The sequence below is a fragment of the Moschus berezovskii genome, chromosome 15 (assembly GCF_049115385.1).
Source record: "Moschus berezovskii isolate FMDL1 chromosome 15, NW_MosBer_1.0, whole genome shotgun sequence".
Taxonomy (NCBI): Eukaryota; Metazoa; Chordata; class Mammalia; order Artiodactyla; family Moschidae; genus Moschus; species Moschus berezovskii.
The window spans coordinates 11323626-11343805 of record NC_142474.1 but is presented as its reverse complement, the minus strand read 5'-3'; the positions used below and the strand labels follow the sequence as shown (position 1 = coordinate 11343805).

General features: G+C 50.4%; 1 protein-coding gene across 1 annotated transcript in view; it reads left to right on the top strand.

The window, feature by feature from the left end:
* The window catches only part of MYBL2 (MYB proto-oncogene like 2), a 30883-nt gene extending 18865 nt beyond the window's left edge, over positions 1–12018 (top strand). The window contains exons 8-14 of the mRNA XM_055437569.2: positions 3771–4184; positions 4594–4733; positions 6062–6161; positions 7887–8000; positions 9393–9485; positions 10751–10900; positions 11483–12018. Coding sequence (XP_055293544.1) covers positions 3771–4184; positions 4594–4733; positions 6062–6161; positions 7887–8000; positions 9393–9485; positions 10751–10900; positions 11483–11611 — 1140 coding nt within the window. The 3' untranslated portion in view covers positions 11612–12018. The remainder of the gene's footprint in view (positions 1–3770; positions 4185–4593; positions 4734–6061; positions 6162–7886; positions 8001–9392; positions 9486–10750; positions 10901–11482) is intronic.
* Positions 12019–20180: the final 8162 nt, after the last annotated feature.

The window sequence follows — 20180 nt, the reverse complement described above, 5'->3', positions numbered from 1 at the left end:
GGATGTTGAACATTTTTTCAGGTGTTTGTTAGCCACCTTTATGTCTTCTTCGGAGAAATGTCTATTTAGTTCTTTGGCCCATTTTTTGATTGGGTCATTTATTTTTCTGGAATTGAGCTGCAGGAGCTGCTTGTATATTTTGGACATTAATCCTTTATCAGTTGCTTCATTTGCTATTATTTTCTCCCATTCTGAAGGCTGTCTTCACCTTACTTATAGTTTCCTTTGCTGTGCAGAAGCTTTTGATTTTAATTAGGTCCCATTTGTTTATTTTTGCTTTTATTTCCAATATTCTGGGAGGTGGGTCTTGGAGGACCCTGCTGTGATTTATGTCGGAGAGTGTTTTGCCTACATTCTCCTCTAGGAGTTTTATAGAATCTGGTCTTACATTTAGCTCTCTAATCCATTTTGAGTTTATTTTTGTGTATGGTGTTAGGAAGTGTTCTAGTTTCATTCTTTTACAAGTAGCTGACCAGTTTTCCCAGCACCACTTGTTAAAGAGACTGTCTTTTCTCCATTTTCTATTCTTGCCTCCTTTGTCAAAGATAAGGTGTCCATAGGTGCGTGGATTTATCTCTGGGCTTTCTATTTTGTTCCATTGATCTATATTTCTGTCTTTATGCCAGTACTATACTGTCTTGATGACTGTGGCTTTGTAGTAGAGCCTGAAGTCCAGCAGGTTAATTCCCCCAGTTCCATTCTTCTTCCTCAAGATTGCTTTGGCTATTCAAGGTTTTTTCTATTTCCATACAAATTGTGAGATTATTTGTTCTAGTTCTGTGAAAAATATTGTTGGTAGCTTGATAGGGATTGCATTGAATGTATAAATTACTTTGGGTAGTATACTCATTTTTACAATATTTATTCTTCCAATCCACGAACACGGTATATTTCTCCATCTATTAGTGTCCTCTTTGATTACTTTCACTAGTGTTTTATAGTTTTCTATGTGCAAGTCTTTTGTTTCCTTAGGTAGATATATTCCTAAGTATTTAATTCTTTTCGTTGCAACAGTGAATAGAATAGTTTCCTTAATTTCTCTTTCTATTTTCTCATTATTAGTGTATAGGAATGCAAGGCATTTCTGTGTGTTGATTTTATATCCTGCAACTTTATTGTATTCATTGATTAGCTCTAGTAGTTTTCTGGTAGAGTCTTTAGGGTTTTCTCTGTAGAGGATCACGTCATCAGCGAACAGTGAAAGTTTTACTTCTTTTCCAATTTGTATTCCTTTTATGTCTTTTTCTGCTCTGATTGCTGTAGCCAAAACTTCCACAACTTGTCTTGTTCCTGACTTTAGGGGAAATGCTTTCAGTTTTTCACCATTGAGGATAATGTTTGCTGTGGGTTTGTCGTATATAGCTTTTATTATGTTGAGGTATGTCCCTTCCATTCCCACTTTCTGGGGGGTTTTTATCATAAATGGATGTTGAATTTTGTCGAAGGCTTTCTCTGCATCTATTGAGATAATCATATGATTTTTATTTTTCAGTTTGTTAATGTGGTGTATTATGTTGATTGATTTGCGGATATTGAAGAATCCTTGCATTACTGGGATAAAGCCCATTTGGTCATGATGTATGATCTTTCTTAATGTGTTGTTGGATTCTGATTGCTAGAATTTTGTTCAGGATTTTTGCATCTATGTTCATCAGTGATGTTGGCCTGTAGTTTTCTTTTTTGGTGAGGTCTTTACCAGGTTTTGGGATTAGGGTGATGGTGGCCTCATAGAATGAGTTTGGAAGTTTCCCTTCCTCAGCAATTTTCTGGAAGAGTTTGAGTAGAATAGGTGTTAGCTCTTCCCTAAATTTTTGGTAGAATTCGGCTGTGAAGCCATCTGGACCTGGGCTTTTGTTTGCTGGAAGATTTCTGATTACAGCCTCTAGTTCCGTGCTTGTGATGGGTCTGTTCAGATTTTCTATTTCTTCCTGGTTCAGTTTTGGAAAGGTGTACTTTTCTAGGAATTGGTCCATTTCTTCCAGGTTATTCATTTTATTGCCATATAATTGCTGATAGTATTCTCTAATAATCCTTTGTGTTTCTGTGTTGTCGGTTGTGATCTCTCCATTTTCATTTCTAATTTTATTGATTTGGTTCTTCTCCCTTTGTTTCTTGATGAGTCTGGCTAGTGGTTTGTCAATTTTATTTACCTTCTCAAAGAACCAGCTTTTGGATTTGTTGATTTTTGCTATGGTCTCTTTTGTTTCTTTTGCATTTATCTCTGCCCTAATTTTTACTATTTCTTTCCTTCTACTGACCCTGGGGTTCTTCATTTCTTCCTTTTCTAGTTGCTTTAGATGTAGAGTTAGGTTATTTAGTTGACTTTTTTCTTGTTTCTTGAGGTGTGCCTGTATTGCTATGAACTTCCCCCTTAGCACTGCTTTTACAGTGTCCCAGAGGTTTTGGGTTGTTGTGTTTTCATTTTCATTCATTTCTATGCATATTTTGATTTCTCTTTTGATTTCTTCTATGATTTGTTCATTATTCAGCAGCGTGTTGTTCAGCCTCCATATGTTGGCATTTTTAATAGTTTTTCTCCCGTAATTGAGATCTAATCTTACTGCATTGTGGTCAGAAAAGATGCTTGGAATGATTTCAGTTTTTTTGAATTTACCAAGGCTAGATTTATGGCCCAGGATGTGATCTGTTCTGGATAAGGTTCCATGTGCACTTGAGAAAAAGGTGAAATTCATTGTTTTGGGGTGAAATGTCCTATAGATATCTATTAGGTCTAACTGGTCTATTGTATGATTTAAAGTTTGTGTTTCCTTGTTAATTTTCTGTTTAGTTGATCCTATCCATAGATGTAAGTGGGTTATTAAAATCTCCTACTATTATTGCATTGTTGTTAATTTCCCCTTTCATACTTGTTAGTAATTGTCTTACATATTGCAGTGCTCCTATGTTGGGTGCATAAATATTTATAATTGTTATATCTTCATCTTGGATTGATCCTTTGATCATTATGTAGTTTCCTTCTTTGTCTCTTTTCACAGCCTTTGTTTTAAAGTCTATTTTATCTGATATGAGTATTGCTACTCCTGCTTTCTTTTGGTCTCTATTTGCGTGGAATATCTTTTTCCAGCCCTTCACTTTCAGTCTGTATGTGTCCCTCATTTTGAGGTGGCTCTCTTGTAGACAACATATATGGGGGTCTTGTTTTTGTATCCATTCAGCCAACCTTTGTCTTTTGGTTGGGGCATTCAGCCCATTTACGTTTAAGGTAATTATTGATAAGTATGATCCTGTAGCCATTTTCTTTATTGCTTTGGGTTCGAGTTTATACACCCTTTCTGTGTTTTCTGTCTAGAGAAGATCCTTTAGCATTTGTTGGAGAGCTGGTTTGGTGATGCTGAATTTTCTTTGTATTTTTCTCAGTGTTTTTTGTGTATCTTAAAAATGCATAGCATATTTTTTGTTAATAACAGCAAGCAGCCATGTGCATGATAGGATTTCAGCTATGTTTACAAATACAGATACACAGACAAGGAAAGGAAAAGGAAAAGTTAAGGGTGATTGTTCCTGGGCTGTGGGATCAGGGTTTTGTTGTTGGTTGTGCCGCGTGGCATGCAGGATCTTGGTTCCCTGACCAGGGATCAAACCCATGCCCCCTGCAGTGGAAGCGTGGCCTTTTAACCACGGAGCCACCAGGGAGGTCCCTGTGGGATCATCCTTCATGCTCTGGTATTTTCCAGTAGCACATGAGCCCTGTGGTTTATCAACGGCTGGGAAAGCCAGTTACTCCTAACCCCGCCCCGGTCTCTGGGCAGGACCCTGACGCATGGTGTGACCTCAGTAAGTTTGACCTCCCCGAGGAGCCGTCAGCCGAGGGCAGCCTTGTGGGCAGCCCGGGGCAGCCCCAAGCCTGGCAGCAGCAGCCCGCACCACCCCGGCCAGCCACCGCCGCCGCCACCCCCAGCGTGACTGAGTACCGCCTGGACGGCCACACCATCTCCGACCTGAGCCGCAGCAGCCGGGGCGAGCTGATCCCCATTTCCCCCAGCACTGATGTGGGGGGCTCCGGCATGGGCACACCGCCCTCTGTGCTCAAGCGGCAGAAGAAGAGGCGCGTTGCCCTGTCCCCCGTCACGGAGAACAGTGCCAGCTTGTCCTTCCTGGACTCCTGCAACAGCCTCACCCCGAAGAGCACACCCGTCAAGACCCTGCCCTTCTCACCCTCCCAGGTGCGTGCACCCCACCCTGACTGCTCACTGGGAGTGGGTGACGGCCCCCCGCTGCCCAGCACAGGCCATTCTCTGGGTGTCTGCTGTGCGCAAGGCCCTGTGCCCAGTGCTGGGGACGTGGGACCCCAAACCAGGTCTGGCCCTCTCATGAAGCTTAGGAAGACCATTTCAGATCTACTTTTTTTTTCCCCTTCTGAAAAGAAGCTGCTCTCAGACAGCCAGCTTGCTTTGCCTTAAGTTCCCGGCCAGCAGCACATGGGGGTGGGAGATGGACCTCCCGTCAGGCTGGCAAAGGGAGGATTGGGCGACACTAAGCCAAGGGTCCACATGGATCTGCAAATCTGTCCTGGCCTTTGCTCTCCGGCCCTGAGCTCGTTGCCTCGTCTGATTTCCTTTGTCTTCCTGGCAGTTTTTGAACTTCTGGAATAAACAGGACACACTGGAGCTGGAGAGCCCTTCGCTGACGTCCACCCCCGTGTGCAGCCAGAAGGTGGTGGTCACCACGCCACTGCACCGGGACAAAACACCCCTGCACCAGAAGCACGCTGTGTGAGTGCTGGGCCTGCCCCGCGCCCCAGCAGAGACCAGCCCTCTGGGCAAGGGGCACCTTGGGAAAACACCCGGGACGCTTGTTTCATGAAGGCAGCCTCCTCCTGGTCATCACACCTCCTGCATCAGTGTAGTCTTGGGCTTCACTTTTGTTCTAATTCTTTTTTTTTTTTTTTCTTGTTTTGTTCTTTTGGCCACATGGCTTGCGGGAACATAGTCCCCACCAGGGACTGAACCTATGCCCTCTGCAAAGTACAGAGTCCTAACCACTGGACCACCAGGGAATTCCTCTTTTTTATTTTTTTAATTTGATGTTTTTCTAAATTCAGAGATTAGAAATGTGGAGAGTCCACCTTGCCACGAAAAATGTAATGTTTGCATCATTTCTGTAAGTTTCAAGTGGAGATCCACTGTGCTTGAGCAGCTCCACGGGAAGGACACAAGGCCCCCAGTTCTCTCCATCTTTCTGGTGCTCAGGAGGGACGGCTGTGTTTCACCTTCAGGCCTGTACAGGTTGCTTACCTGCTTCTGTGGAGGTGCTTTCACAATAAGTTTTCTTCCTTGTATCATCATGACCCTTGAATTCCAGGTAGAGTTGCTTAACTGGTCTTCGGCTTGTTACATTTGCTGGGTGGGGGAGAAGCATTGCTGTTTATATTTCAGGAATCAAGCTGTAATTCAGGGATCCGCTCAGGAGTTTTAGTTCTTGTAATGATAGGTAATTTCAGATAAGCTGTATGGATCCCTTGGTCAGAAATCAGTCTTTCAACAACTGATCTAAAATTTACACTTGATCTTAGCCAAAAGGCCGAGAAGCGATGATCTAAAGTTTAGCATAGACAGGTTTCATGAGGAATAATTCTCCTGTCGAGTCGATCTTGGTCTTCAAACCTGAGCTCTTAAGCAGACAGCCGGCACCACGAAGGGAGTCGCTGCTTCCCTGGAGAGACGCGGGGGAGGGGCTGGTCTTCCTGGCCCCTCGTCCCCCTCGCCTGCCTCTTCTCCCGCCCACAGGCCACCTTGTTTCATGGAAAGTCCTAGTGAGGCAACATCTTCAGCCACTCTTCCACCCATTCGGGTCTCTTGAACTCCCTCAGGCTCTTCCTGTTCTTTGCTGTTTGTGAGGATGGCCCTTCCTCTCTGCCCCCGGAACTCTCCTTGCAGATGGGGAGGTGGGTGGGTGGGCAGATGGGATGGGAGGAGACCACATCTGGGGGCTGTCTTTCTGCCGCTGAGGCCAAAGGTCAGTTGGGGGTGTGGGAGTCAGGGGCAGCTCACGGCAGAGTCCCCCCGTGCCATCGCCCAGCCTCCTTCTCTGTGCCTGGCAGGTTTGTAACCCCAGATCAGAAGTACTCCGTGGACAACACTCCCCACACGCCGACCCCATTCAAGAACGCCCTCGAGAAGTACGGACCACTAAGGCCCCTGGTAGGTGGTGTAGCCGGGCCAGTCCTCCAGCTGTTTATGGTCACTCACCCTGTCCTTCTGAGATCCCATTCAGTTCAGTTCAGCTCAGTTCAGTCGCTCAGTCGTGTCCAATTCTTTGCGACCCCCTGAATCACAGCACGCCAGGCCTCACTGTCCATCACCAACTCCCGGAGTTCACTCAAACTCATGTCCATCGAGTCGGTGATGCCATCCAGCCATCTCATTCTCTGTCGTCCCCTTCTCCCGCCCCCAATCCCTCCCAGCATCAGAGTCTTTTCCAGTGAGTCAACTCGTCGCATGAGGTGGCCAAAGTATTGGAGTTTCAGCTTTAGCATCAGTACTTCCAATGAACACCCAGGATCGATCTCCTTTAGAATGGACTGGTTGGATCTCCTTGCAGTCCAAGGGACTCTCAAGAGTCTTCTCCAGCACCACGGTTCAAAAGCATCAGTTCTTTGGCGATCAGCTTAGCGTCTCCCAACTGCCCTGAGAAGTTGCGATTCCCTAGTTTGATAAACTGGGCCCCCTGTTACAATGAGTTACTAGCTCGCCAGATGTCTCCGGAGCAACGACCATGCAGGTGGTGCTGGCTGGTGCTGGAGCCACGGCAGCCTGGTGGAGCAAGGGGTGGTGGAGGCCAACATCCAAAGTGACCAAATACTCAGCTCATGGCTGTGCCAGGCAGGCGGTTGGGATGGAGAAGGACTTATGTGGGCGCTGCGAGCTGGTTGAGGAAAGTGGCGAATTGCTCTTCAAACCTACCTAAGCCTGTTGACCGGCTGCCCGTTGGTGGGCTGGAGACAGCTGGGCAGTGTGGAGACGTCTCCTGGGTTGCTTTCCCCGCAGTGTGAGGACGGCCCTTCTCCCCCAGCTACCCCCAGTTCATGAGACAGTCCTGCTTTACCCCAGGGCAAAAGAGAGGGCTGGCACCCTGGGTTTTCTGAAGCAGGGTGTTTCTGAGAACCCAGCTGCAGGTGGGAGAAAGGCAGCTCGTGGAGTAGAATCCCTGCAGCGAGCTCCCCTCCTGGCTCACCACGTGGGGTACAGGTGGGGGGCCGTGGTCTCCCCGTCCTAGCTTGGAGCTGGCGGAGTTGCCCCGGGCAAGGTGCAGTCGGCCCAGCCCTTTCCTGACTTGGACTCAACTACCAGATACTGAAATGTCTGTGTGTTCTTGGGACACATCTAAGAGGGCAAGTCTGATCTTGGCAGCAATAGTTCAAGTACACAGGGGCTTTTAGAATGACTTCTCCGGTTTCACTGTGCCCTCCACCCCCTGGCCTCTGCCACCTGAGCTCCCAGGCCCAAGAAAGAGATGTGGAACCAACACGTCTGTTAGCGTGGGATCGAGGCATGGAGGGGTTTGGGCTCTGAGTGCATCCAGGTTCTAAGCTAACAGCTGTGTGCCCCTGGGCTGGGCTCTCGTGCCCTCTGGGCCTCCGTTTGTACCCAGTGGAGGATGCCAGCTGACTCCTCGGGCTGGGTGAGGGTGGCTGTGATGAAGTGGAGTGCTCCCAGTCCTCAGGGAGCTGAGGCCAGTGTCCCAGGCAGAATGGTTAATGGCCATGGACACCGTGTGTGAGGCCAGCATCCCGGCTGCAGGCCGCCTCTGGCATCGGCTAGGGTGGCGGAGGTGTGGCAGGGTCTGCCCCGCTGCCCCCATGAGCAGGCTTGTGTGAGTCCTCTGGCCTGGGCACGGAGCCTTACCCTGGCCATCCCCGCCCACAGCCCCAGACCCCCCACCTGGAGGAGGACTTGAAGGAGGTACTGCGCTCCGAGGCTGGCATCGAGCTCATCATCGAGGATGAAGTGAGGCCTGAGAAGCAGAAGAGGAAGGCCGGGGTGAGCGGCTGGCGGGGCGGGGGCAGCTGGGGAATATACCGGGGGTGGCAGGGTGGGGGAACAGGCACCAGGGGGGCGGGGGGCGGCCAGGGAACAGACACCGGGGGCGGCGGGGTGGGGGCAGCCGGGGAACAGGCACCAGGGGCGGCGGGGTGGGGGCAGCCGGGGAACAGACACTGGGGGTGGCGGGGCGGGGGCAGCCGGGGAACAGGCACCAGGGGCGGCGGGGTGGGGGGCAGGCAGGGGGCGGCCGTCTGTTCCTGCAGCTTGGGGATCCACAGAACCGGCCGGCGCAGCTGCCTCCCACCCTTTGCTTTCCCCTTGAACCGGTGCCTGAGTTATTCCGTGTTGTTTGGACTGAAGTGGGCTCTGGACCTGGTGGGGTGGGTAGAGCGGTGATTAAGACCCAGAGGGGGTCGCTCCTGGAGCTCAGTGGGCGGAGATGGCAAACACCGCCGGTGACTCAGTGCGTGCGGCACTCGGGGACAGAAAAGGCCCAAAGAGGATTTCAAGGGGCATCCTTCAGACGGAGCTGCCGGCCAGCTGTCGGCGCAGCGTGAGAGGTGGGGCCCAGCCGGTTCAGGTGAGGTGGGGGGCAGGTGGGGACACTGCTCCGGGGGCCGGGCCACGCTGGCCAGGCCTGTCCTGCCCCCAGCCCACGGGGTTTCCTGACAGCAGGCGGCTCTGTGTCCTGTTTTGAAGCCCCTTCCTTCCCAGGTGCTCTCCTCTAGGGAGAAGGGAGGGCGGCAGTGGGTCAGGGTGGTGGTGGGCGGCCAGGCTGGAAGGGGCCCTCCAGCTGGGCCCCAGGTGTGTGGGCAGAGTGTGACCAGGGCCCTCCCTGGCCTCTCTCTGTCTGAAGGTGGTTCCAAGCAGGGGTAGCAGCTGTTGGGGGCACAGGACTGAGTTCGGGGACAGGTTTCAGTCTCAGAGGCCCTCCCTGGGGTCAGATCCGCCCCTGATCTGCTCCGAGGCGCGGCGCTTGGGGGCTGGGCATTCCCATAACAGCCTGTGTCCCACGGGGTTTTGTGTCTCTGTAGCTCCCCAGCAGGTGGGTGTTCTAGTTGTAACTTGGCTGTGTGGGGGAGTGTTTAGTACAGTAAAGACTTGGGCTGGCTTGGCCCCCTTGGGGATGAGGTTGGGTGGGGGTGGCGTTGGTGTTCTCCATACCTGGTGAGCATCTGGCAGGACAGTCTGTCCTGTGGACAGAGTCTACAGTGGGGCCAGTGTCCTGGGCCCCCCACGGCTCCCCCAGAAGATCCTCTCCAGCCAGGCCTGCTCAAGGGCTCCCTGCACTGGGGCCTGGTTCTGAACCAGGGCAGCCGGGGCCAGTGTCATCAGGGGCTGGGGGTGACAGGAATCCAGGCGTGTGCTCTAACCACCACCTCCCCCCAGATGCGGCGAAGCCCCATCAAGAAAGTCCGCAAGTCCCTGGCTCTCGACATTGTGGACGAGGACGTGAAACTGATGATGTCCACACTGCCCAAGGTTGGTAAGGGGTCTGGGAGAGAAGCTGTCCTGTGAGGCCACCCCGTACTCCCCACCTTCTGCAGGAGGTGAGAGGCCACCCCCTACTCCCCACCCTCTGCAGGAGGCTGAGAGTATGGAGTCTCCCTGGGGGGCCTGCACCTCTAGAGCCCTTAGCCTGGAGAGCCCTGGGGTGGAGTTGGCGGGGCTTCCACGTGCTGGGCTCAGCGGTTAGGAAGGGGGCAGGTGGCACTGGGCATCCCCACTGGTGTTGATCCAGGCAGCCCTGCTCTTGTCCTTCATGGAAGGTTTGATTGGCAAGAGCTGATCACTAGAACTTGCTGGGCATGTGTGTTTTCTAAGTCCCCTGCTAGGGAAGACCCCAGAGACGATCAGTGAGGTGCCTCGGGGCCCTGCCAGGTGATCAGGGCAGCTCTACCCTAGCATGGATGCTGCCCTATTCCCAGGCCAACCTCCAGAAGGGGCTGCTGCTTGGGCCTGGGCCCCAGAAACCATGCCGGGCAATCAGTCCCTTGCAGCAGGCAGTGGGGTGAGCTTGTTTTTCGCTCCTGGCCAGTAGCAGACAGTGAGGGCTATGGAAAGACCCATAAGACAGAGAATTTCCTGGCAGCTCCTACAGGTCCACCTCCCACTCTCACAGTCCTGGCAGAGAAAGCTCCATCTAATGAGGCATCCACGCCAGGCTGGGAACTTAGTGCCTTCCAGCCAGACCCTTGGGCGAGTGAAATAACTAGTGGAAAGGGAAAAAGTCAAGTCAGGTTAAATGCAGAGGAGGTGAGGCGGAGGGCCTGATCTCTGGCATCTCTTTAGCTGCCCGTGCCTCTGGTTCTTGCCTGTAACAAGGACACTGAGCCAAGCAGGCTGCTTCGAGGGTAAAGGCCTGTCTGGGAGGCTGCCCAGGTCTGAGGCTGCCTTGACTAGCTCCCCCGTGAGTGCTGGTTGACTCAGGCACCTGTGTCCCCATGGGTGCGTCTGGCCCCTGGAGAAGCTGTAACACCTTCATCTGAGATGGGGAAGAACCAGCTTCATGTAAAAGGAACCCGCGTTCCTGGGTGTTCATCAGGTGCCAGGCTCTGAAACAGGCCCTTGCCAGCTGTTTTCCTACTTCATCTTGAAATGAAGCAGAAGCTGAGGCTCAGAGAAGTATCACCTCCTGCCCAGATCTCCCGGAGGCGGTGGCGCTGGGATGTGCCTGCTCCTATGTTCTCCCTCCCACAGAAAGCCTGTGGCAAAATGCTGAGCCTCTGACTTTGTTTTGCTTTTAGCCAACCAACATCCTCACAGCGGGCTCCTCGTGCCTCACCCCGTCGGGCAGCAGAGAGAACAGCAGCCTGCTGAACGAGGGCTTCCTGCAGGCCAAGCCCGAGAAGCCGGCGGCCCCGAAGCCCCGGGGCCACTTTCCCACCCCTGCCCCCGTGAGTGCTGCCCCTCGGGGCCTCGCTCTGTGCCCTCCACACCCCAGGGCCTTTGCATCAGCTCTGCCTCTGCCTGATGCCCTTCAGTGGCTCTGCTGACTGATGAACGTGGGCTTCACGTCTCCGTCCAGATGCCGCTCCCTCGGGGGACCTGGGTACCAGAGATCCCCCTCTGCAAAGCTGCCCCTTCACGATGTAGCCTCATTCGTAATTAAGACACGTCTCCGTGACTTTGTCCTTGAAGGCAGGGATACCCTGCCTGTTTTCCCAGCCATCTGCAGGTGTCAGCCCCTCTCTGCTGCTCTCCAGCCTGCAGAGTTACAGCTTTTTTCCTTCCGTGAGGGCGGTCCACATGGTGGGCACGGGGGAGGGTGGGGGCTCATGTCCTGGTCCAGCCTTCTTGCTCTTTCCCTGAGGACACCAGAGATGGCACTGACTCCCCAGGTCCACCAGGCAGGGGCAGTGAGCACAGATTGTGACTTCTAGAGGGAGGGAGCATGGGAGAAAATGTACCCACCCCTCCCCAGCCAGGGTAGGGGCCCTGGCCACAGCCTGGATGGTAACCCCCTTTCCTCTTCCCAGATGACCAGTGCCTGGAAGACGGTGGCCTGCGGAGGCACCAGGGACCAGCTCTTCATGCAGGAGAAAGCCCGGCAGCTCCTGGGTCGCCTGAAGCCCAGCCACACGTCTCGGACGCTCATCTTGTCTTAGGGGCTTGGCGGTCACGAACCTGTTCTCATGTTTACAGGGGGCTGGGGGACCAACTCTGGGCTGTGAATTTGAGAATCACACTCAGACGACCGCCTGCAGGGAGCCTTCTGCCACCAGCCCCTCCCAGACTGCTCAGGTGGGGACAGGCAGGTCCACCTACTGTCCTGTCTCCGAGCCCGGCTGCAGCTGCGGGCAGTACCTGGTGCTAACAGAACAAAATCCCACCTCTGAGCTGGCCTGACCCTCCCCAAGTGCCACAGGGAGCCCCTCAGCTTCTCCCGAGCCCTGGTCAGGCCTGGCCTCATCTCAGACCCCTGCTTAGGACAGGGTACCTACCTATCCAGCGTGCTCCTTCCTTCAACTTGTTGGTGCATTTTCTTGAAAATAAAAGTTGTCTTTCTCCTGTGCTCTGACTCCACCTTCCTCCTGGATCCCGCCTGTGGTTCCCTGGTGACTGTCCTTAGGGCCCTGAGGGTTGGGGGCACCTGACCCTCATCCTCAGAGTGCCACCTTATCTGCACAGCCCAGGCCTGGGGCTCTGGACCCTATTGCCCCATGGAAGCCAAAGTGCCAAGAGGCAGTTTTCTCTGCACCGAAGCGTCTCAAGGCTCCAGGGTCTCTTGGCTGTTGGGTGGGGTTGGGGGAGGGTGGGACAGTGGTGGGCTTTGCCGTAGGTGGCTGGACTGGCCTGTCATGAGCCCCCCACCAGAGCAGGGTGGTAAAGCAGGAGTACCCATCAGCTGGGTGGAACCTGGCCACAGTGGTCCTACCTTTCCAAGGCCATGGCAGCAGCTCCAGCCTGGGCTCTGGCGCTCACCAGGGCCCAGTGCACAGACTGGCCCTTGGCTTGTGAGCTGGGAAGAGTCCTGGGCTGCGTGGACCAGCAGGTCCGAGGTCTGAGAGGGTCTAAATTGAGGAACAATGTTTCCAGCAGCAGGATCCCTCAGATGGGGCCTTGCAGCCATCCCTGGGGGCTGGGACCTCAGTTTACCACAGGACAGCCTGTTGGGGGCAGGCTGGTATCCATGACCTGCTTCAGTGCCTCTGGTTCCCCAGGGAGACTTGAGGGCAGGTCGTCTTGCTTGGGGTCGCCATCCTCTAAAGAGGAGGATGGGGAGTTACCGGGGTTCAAGTCCAACTCTGAGACACCGTCTCCGTCAAGGCTGCTCACTGTCACCCAGTATTGGCAGTCTTCCCCAGGTGGCCCTCATGTGCTCACACACGGTCGAACCTGGCTTGAACCCTGATCTGCTGCACCTGGTCCCTGTTTGAGACCTGGGACTGGCCTTCACTCTTCCCGCCTGCTTCCCGCAGTCTCACGTGGACGCCAGCCAGAGCAGTGGCTGGGCCATGCCTGCTTTCCACGCTGTCTGTGATTTTACTGATTTCTTGGCTTGGATCACCACTGCCCACTACCAAATTCTTTCCCCTGGTGACCTGCGCTGTCACTGACTGCCCCAAGCAGGGCTGCTGGCTTTGATGGGCGACCTACCCTGCAGTGAGGTGAGGGTGTGCTGTCTTTATGTGACTGGAACACCCATAGCAGCCCTGGCATGCCTTGGGACAGTTTGCACAGTTTCCCCCACTCCAGGTGCATCACGGGGGCAATGGAGGTGGTGTCAGTGGTAAAGAGCCCACCTGCCAGTGCAGGGGATATAAGAGATGCAGGTTTGACCTCCCAGTCAGGAAGACCCCCTGGAGGAGAGCATGGCAACCCACTCTAGTATTCTCCTGGAGAGTCACGTACAGAAGGGACTGGCGGGCTACGGTCCACTGGGTCACAGTCGGTACACAACCGAAGCGACAACATGCACACAGGTTCATCATGAGTACCAGGGGGCTGTTCACAGTGACCCGGCCTGCAGCCTGTCAGGGGCTTCTGCCCAGCACCCGCTCCCCGCAGTCCTACTCATCCACTCTGGCTTATCCTGAGGTTCTTCCCTGTCCCCTGAAGGAGGTGGCCAGAGTAACTGCAGACCTGTTAGCTTGCCCAGGAGTTGTTGGCTCTGCATGAAATACATGAATTTTTCACAGGAGTCTTTTTAACTCCCACCACCCTCTGGTGAGGCATGGTTCTGTTGCTTAGAAAAAAAAAGTACCCCCACACGACCCTACCCTCAAACAACCTCACTCTCCTGGGTCTTAGGTCCCACCAAGGGCAGACAGATCTATGCATAACATGCTGCAGGCAATAGGGGCTTTGAAGAAAAATAGCAGGGGAGTGATAGCATGGGGGCTGCGCTGTCTGCTGCGAGGTAGGGGGAGGATTGAGATGTTTGTCCACCGTGTAGACGGAGGAAAGAGCTCACTCGGGAATGGGGGTATTGGTGCCGCTGAAAGGAGGCTGAGGGCCCTGCTTGAAGTTTGACCAGGAGGTTTGGGCCACAGTGCTCCGGCAAGGCCTGCGGCTTTGGGGATCTTGACTATTCCAGCTGCTCCAGAGCCTGGTGTTTTCCAGGCTGGAGTAACAAGCCAGGAAGGAACAAGCCTGCAGAGGCCGAGCTGCTAATACACAGAAGTGGGAATGTTGGAAGTATGGTATTCCTATTTTTTCCTATTTTGAATTGTTTTGTTCGAATTAGGTTTTTGGTACTTTGGAAAAAACTTATGGGTTAGTAACACTTGTACTGCAAGGAGATCCAACCAGTCCATTCTAAAGGAGATCAATCCTGGGTGTTCATTGGAAGGACTGATGCTAAAGCTGAAACTCCAATACTTTGGCCACCTCATGCGACGAGTTGACTCCCTGGAAAAGACTCTGATGCTGGGAAAGGTTGGGGGCTGGAGGAGAAGGGGACAACCGAGAATGAGATGGCTGGATGGCATCACCGACTCTGTGGACATGAGTTTGAGTGAACTCCGGGAGTTGGTGATGGACAGGGAGGCCTGGCGTGCTGTGATTCATGGGGTCGCGAAGAGTCGGACACGACTGAGTGACTGAACTGAACCGAACACTATTGCATCGAGGATGTAACTCTATCGCCACCTGGTGGCCATTGATGTGTTTGCGGCAGCAGGCAAAGTGCACCCATAGGTAAGTCCATGAAGCATTTTTCTGATTTTTCAGGCCCCTTCTTCAACAACTACATCAAGCAGTTGTCTGGCCTTTGCTTGAACACTTCCACTGATGAGGAGATGTGACTCTGTTACTCAACAGCCAGTTCCATGGTGGACAGCAATTGTGAAGAAAATTATTCTTTATCCAGAGAAAAAAATTTCTCCCTTGTAATACCAAAGCAATAGGAAAGCTGATTGCGGTACTTCCTTGGTGGTCCAGTGGCAAAGACTCCATGCTCCCAATGCAGGGAGCCCAGAGCTCCATCTTTGGTCAAGAAACAATCCCGTAGGCCACAACTAAGAACTTGCACGCCATAACTAAATATCCCACATGAAGCCAAATAAATTAATTCTTTTAAAAAAGAAAGAAAAGTGATTGGTGGGGAAATCAGACTCTCAGAACAGGTAATTGATAGGCCATATTAGCTTGGGACTGAGATTGTCTAAATGAGTCACTTTCTCAGCAGACCCCAATGTGAATCATTTTTATATTCCAGCTGTTTCCAGAGATCACCAAAGCTCTGATGAACAGTGATGGCAGTGATTTAACTCCCTTTAAGATGGATTTTGTTTCCACCCTTGGCTGGGTATGCTGGAAAACAATTAAGCTGAATTTCTACATGAGCTGAAAATCAAACTTTTCACTGATAACAGACCATGGTCTCAGCTGTGCAGGATGAAGGTGTTTTACTTGTATATTAACTAGGGCTGACCTAGTTAATAGGTATTTAGGTTATAGTCCACGATGAACAGGATAGTCTGACAAGGACAGGTGCCGACCCTGAGTCTCAAATGCCCTGCAGAAAGGCATGGTTGGGGGATGTCATTCTGAGAGTAGCAGCCTTGGTACCCAGTAGTTGCTAATTAATATCTCATCCTGCCATGATGTGATGTGACAGAGAGAGAAGCCTAGGGAAGCTAGAACTAGAAGGGTAGGGAAGGCTTCATCATTTTTAGTGTAAATTCTTAGCTTTATCCTCCTGTCAGGGAGCATAGTCCATGTGACTTTAAATCTTTGAAATTTGTTGATATTTACTTTTTTTGGTCAAGCATAGGATTGATTCTGTCAGTGTTTCCTATGCATTGGGGAAAAAAAAAATGTGAGGTCTGCTAGCATGGGCAGCAGTGTTCTTTTTTTTTTTTTTTTTTTTGTGGTCCTAGATTAGCCAACCCCCAAATGAAACATGATAAGAATGTTGTTGGGACTTGCCTGGTGGTCCAGAGGCTAAGACTCCATGCTCCTAATGCAGGGGGCCCAGGTTCAATCCCTGGTCATGGAACTGGATCCCACATGTGCAAATAAGAGCCTGAATGCTGCAACTAAAAAATCCCAAGTACCGCAACTAAAACCCGCTGCAACCAAATACATAAATAATTCTCTTTTAGAAAAAGAATGTTGTTTGAAGCCACTGAACATTGGGATGTTTTGTTAAACAGCATTAATGCGGTAATAACTAGCTCATAGGAAGGTCTGCAGAAGAACTCCGAGGAAAATGAACAATTCATGGTGGGCTCAACAGGGTGGAAGCGGAACTTAGGAGACTCGGAACTTTGTGGAAATGAGTGGGAGGAAGGATTCTGGAATCCAGAGCTACTGTGAGGATGCTTGAGTCTTGACTGTCACCCAGGACATCTGTCAAACCTTCCAGGGCTCTCCTGGAAGCCATGGATAAAGCTCTGACTTTGCATCAGACAGACCCAGATGTGAATCCCAGCTTGTCTCTGAGCCTTGGAGTCCTTGGCTATAAAATGGGAGAAGGCTTAACCTTCCAGAGTTGTTGAAGAAGCTGACTAGAACACTGGCACACACTTGGGGGCTCAGAAGACACAGGCTCTTGTGATGTTATTACAACGTGCTTGTTCATTTCTTTCTTGTGCACAGTTCAGTTCAGTTCAGTCGCTCAGTCGTGTCCGACTCTCCGCGACCCCATGAATCACAGCACGCCAGGCCTCCCTGTCCATCACCAACTCCCGGAGTACACTCAAACTCATGTCCACAGAATCGGTGACGCCATCCAGCCATCTCATTCTCTGTCGTCCCCTTCTCCTCCCGCCCCCAACCTTTCCCAGCATCAGAGTCTTTTCCAGTGAGTCAACTCGTCGCATGAGGTGGCCAAAGTATTGGAGTTTCAGCTTTAGCATCAGTCCCTCCAATGAACATCCAGGATTGATCTCCTTTAGAATGGACTGGTTGGATCTCCTTGCAGTATAAGGGACTCTCAAGAGTCTTCTCCAACACCACAGTTCAAAAGCATTGATTCTTCGGCGATCAGCCTTCTTCACAGTCCAACTCTCACATCCATACATGACAACAGGAAAAACCATTGCCTTGACTAGACGGACCTTGGTTGGCAAAGTAATGTCTCTGCTTTTTAATATACTATCAAGGTTGGTCATAACTTTCCTTCCAAGGAGCAAGCGTCTTTTAATTTCATGGCTGCAATCAGCATCTGCAGTGATTTTGGAGCCCAAAAAAACAAAGTCTGACACTGTTTCCACTGTTTTTCCATCTATTTCCCATGAAGTGATGGGACCAGATGCCATGATCTTTGTTTTCTGAATGTTGAGCTTCAAGCCAACCTTTTCACTCTCCTCTTTCACTTTCATCAAGAGGCTTTTGAGTTCCTCTTCACTTTCTGCCATAAGGGTAGTGTCATCTGCATATCTGAGGTTATTGATATTTCTCCCAGCAATCTTGATTCCAGCTTGTGCTTCTTCCAGCCCAGCGTTCCTCATGATGTACTCTGCATATAAGTTAAATAAGCAAGGTGACAATATACAACCTTGACGTACACCTTTTCCTATTTGGAACCAGTCTGTTGTTCCATGTCCAGTTCTAACAGTTGCTTCCTGACCTGCATACAGGTTTCTCAAGAGGCAGGTCAGGTGGTCTGGGATTCCCATCTCTTTCAGAATGTTCCACAGTTTATTGTGATCGACACAGTCAAAGGCTTTGGCATAGTCAATGAAGCAGAAATAGATGTTTTTCTGAAACTCTCTTGCTTTCTCCATGATCCAGCGGATGTTGGCAATTTGATCTCTGGTGCCTCTGCCTTTTCTAAAACCTGCTTGAACATCTGGGAGTTCACGATTTACATACTGCTGAAGCCTGGCTTGGAGAATTTTGAGCATGACTTTACTAGCGTGTGAGATGAGTGCAATTGTCCGGTAGTTTGAGCATTCTTTGGCATTGCCTTTCTTTGGGATTGGAATGAAGACTGACCTCTTCCAGTCCTGTGGCCACTGCTGAGTTTTCCAAATCTGCTGGCATATTGAGTGCAACACTTTCACAGCATCATCTTTCAAGACTTGAAATAGCTCAACTGGAATTCCATCACCTCCACTAGCTTTGTTAGTAGTGATGCTTTCTAAGGCCCACTTGACTTCACATTCCAAGATGTCTGGCTCTAGGTCAGTGATCACATTATCGTGACTATCTTGGTCGTGAAGATCTTTTTTGTACAGTTCTTCTGTGTATTCCTGCCACCTCTTCTTAATATCTTCTGCTTCTGTTAGGTCCATACCATTTCTGTCCTTTATCGAGCCCATCTTTGCATGAAATGTTCCCTTGGAATCTCTAATTTTCTTGAAGAGGTCTCTTGTTTTTCCTATTCTGTTGTTTTCCTCTATTTCTTTGCATTGATCACTGAGGAAGTCTTTCTTATCTCTCCTTGCTATTCTTTGGAACTCTGCATTCAGATGCTTATATCTTTCCTTTTCTCCTTTGTTTTTCGCCTCTCTTCTTTTCACAGCTATTTGTAAGGCCTCCTCAGACAGCCATTTCGCTCTTTTGCATTTCTTTTCCATGGGGATGGTCTTGGTCCCTGTCTCCTGTACAATGTCACAAACCTCCGTTCAGAGTTCATCAGGCACTCTATCAATCAGATCTAGTCCCTTAAATCTATTTCTCACTTCCACTGTATAATCATAAGGGATTTGATTGAGGTCATATCTGAATGGTCTAGTGGTTTTCCCTACTTTCTTCAATTTAAGTCTGAACTTCGCAATAAGGAGTTCATGATCTGAGCCACAGTCAGCTCCTGGTCTTGTTTTCGCTTACTGTATACAGCTTCTCCATCTTTGGTTGCAAAGAATATAATCAATCTGATTTCGGTGTTGACCATCTGGTGATGTCCATGTGTAGAGTCTTCTCTTGTGTTGTTGGAAGAGGGTGTTTGCTATGACCAGTGTATTCTCTTGACAAAACTCTATTAGCCTTTGCCCTGCTTCATTCCGTGCTCCAAGGCCAAATTTGCCAGTTACTCCAGGTGTTTCTTGACTTCCTACTTTTGCATTCCAGTCCCCTATAATGAAAAGGACATCTTTTTTGGGTGTTAGTTCTAAAAGGTCTTGTAGGTCTTCATAGAACCGATTAACTTCGGCTTCTTCAGCATTACTGGTTGGGGCATAGGCCTGGATTACTGTAATATTGAATGGTTTGCCTTGGAAACGAACAGAAATCATCCTGTCATTTTTAAGATTGCATCCAAGTACTGCATTTCGGACTCTTTTGTTGACCATGATGGCTACTCCATTTCTTCTAAGGGATTCCTGCCCACAGTAGTAGATATAATGGTCATCACAAGATGACCATTATATCTTGTGCACAAAAACCCTGCAAAGGAGAAGTTCGTGTCCAAGTTTCAGTTGACTGTTCTGAGTGGAAGTTTCTAGAAAGTGGTCAAGTCAGGACTTGAGCCCAGTCAAGGCCAGCACTTCCGTGCCCTGTTCCATATAACCGGTCTGTTTTGTAGCCAGGGGATCAGAGAGAAACAGGAGAGAAAGCATCTGCATTAGGTATAAGTTCAGTTTTTCAGGACTTTCCATGGAAGTCCAACCTACAGGACAGTACACAGATCCCGAGTGAACAGCCGGATGAATTTTCACAAAGTGAACTCGGGTCACACAGTACCCAGGTCAAGAAATAGAGCATGACCAGCACCCCGGAAACCCCTCCTCCACCCCGCCAAAGGTAACTCCCATCCTGAATTCACACATCATTGATTTATCTTGTTTTTTTAAAAAAGTTTGTGTAAACTGAATTTCACTTTACGTAAGATTTACCCTTGTTGACCAGGTAGTTACAGTCAGTTCATTCTCAGGACTGTATCATGTTCGTCATGGATCTTTTCTATACTATCCCCGTTTCTCCTGAAGGACAGGTGGAGTATTTGGGGACTAGCATTACAAATAGTAATATTCATTGAATATTAATAGTAATCAATAAGGTTTATTAATAGTAACAGTCATTGAATATAGGACTGTTGCTGAAGCTGAAGCTCCAATACTTTGGCCACCGGATGAGAAGAGCCGATTCATTTGAAAAGACCCTGATGCTGGGAAAGATTGAAGGCAAAAGCAGAAGAGGGCAGCGGAGGATGAGATGGTGGATAGCATCACCAACTCAACGGACATGAACTTGAGCAAACTCCGGGAGACAGTGAAGGACAGGGAAGCCTGGTATGCTGTAGACTATGGGATCACAGAGTCAGACACGACTTAGTGCCTGAAC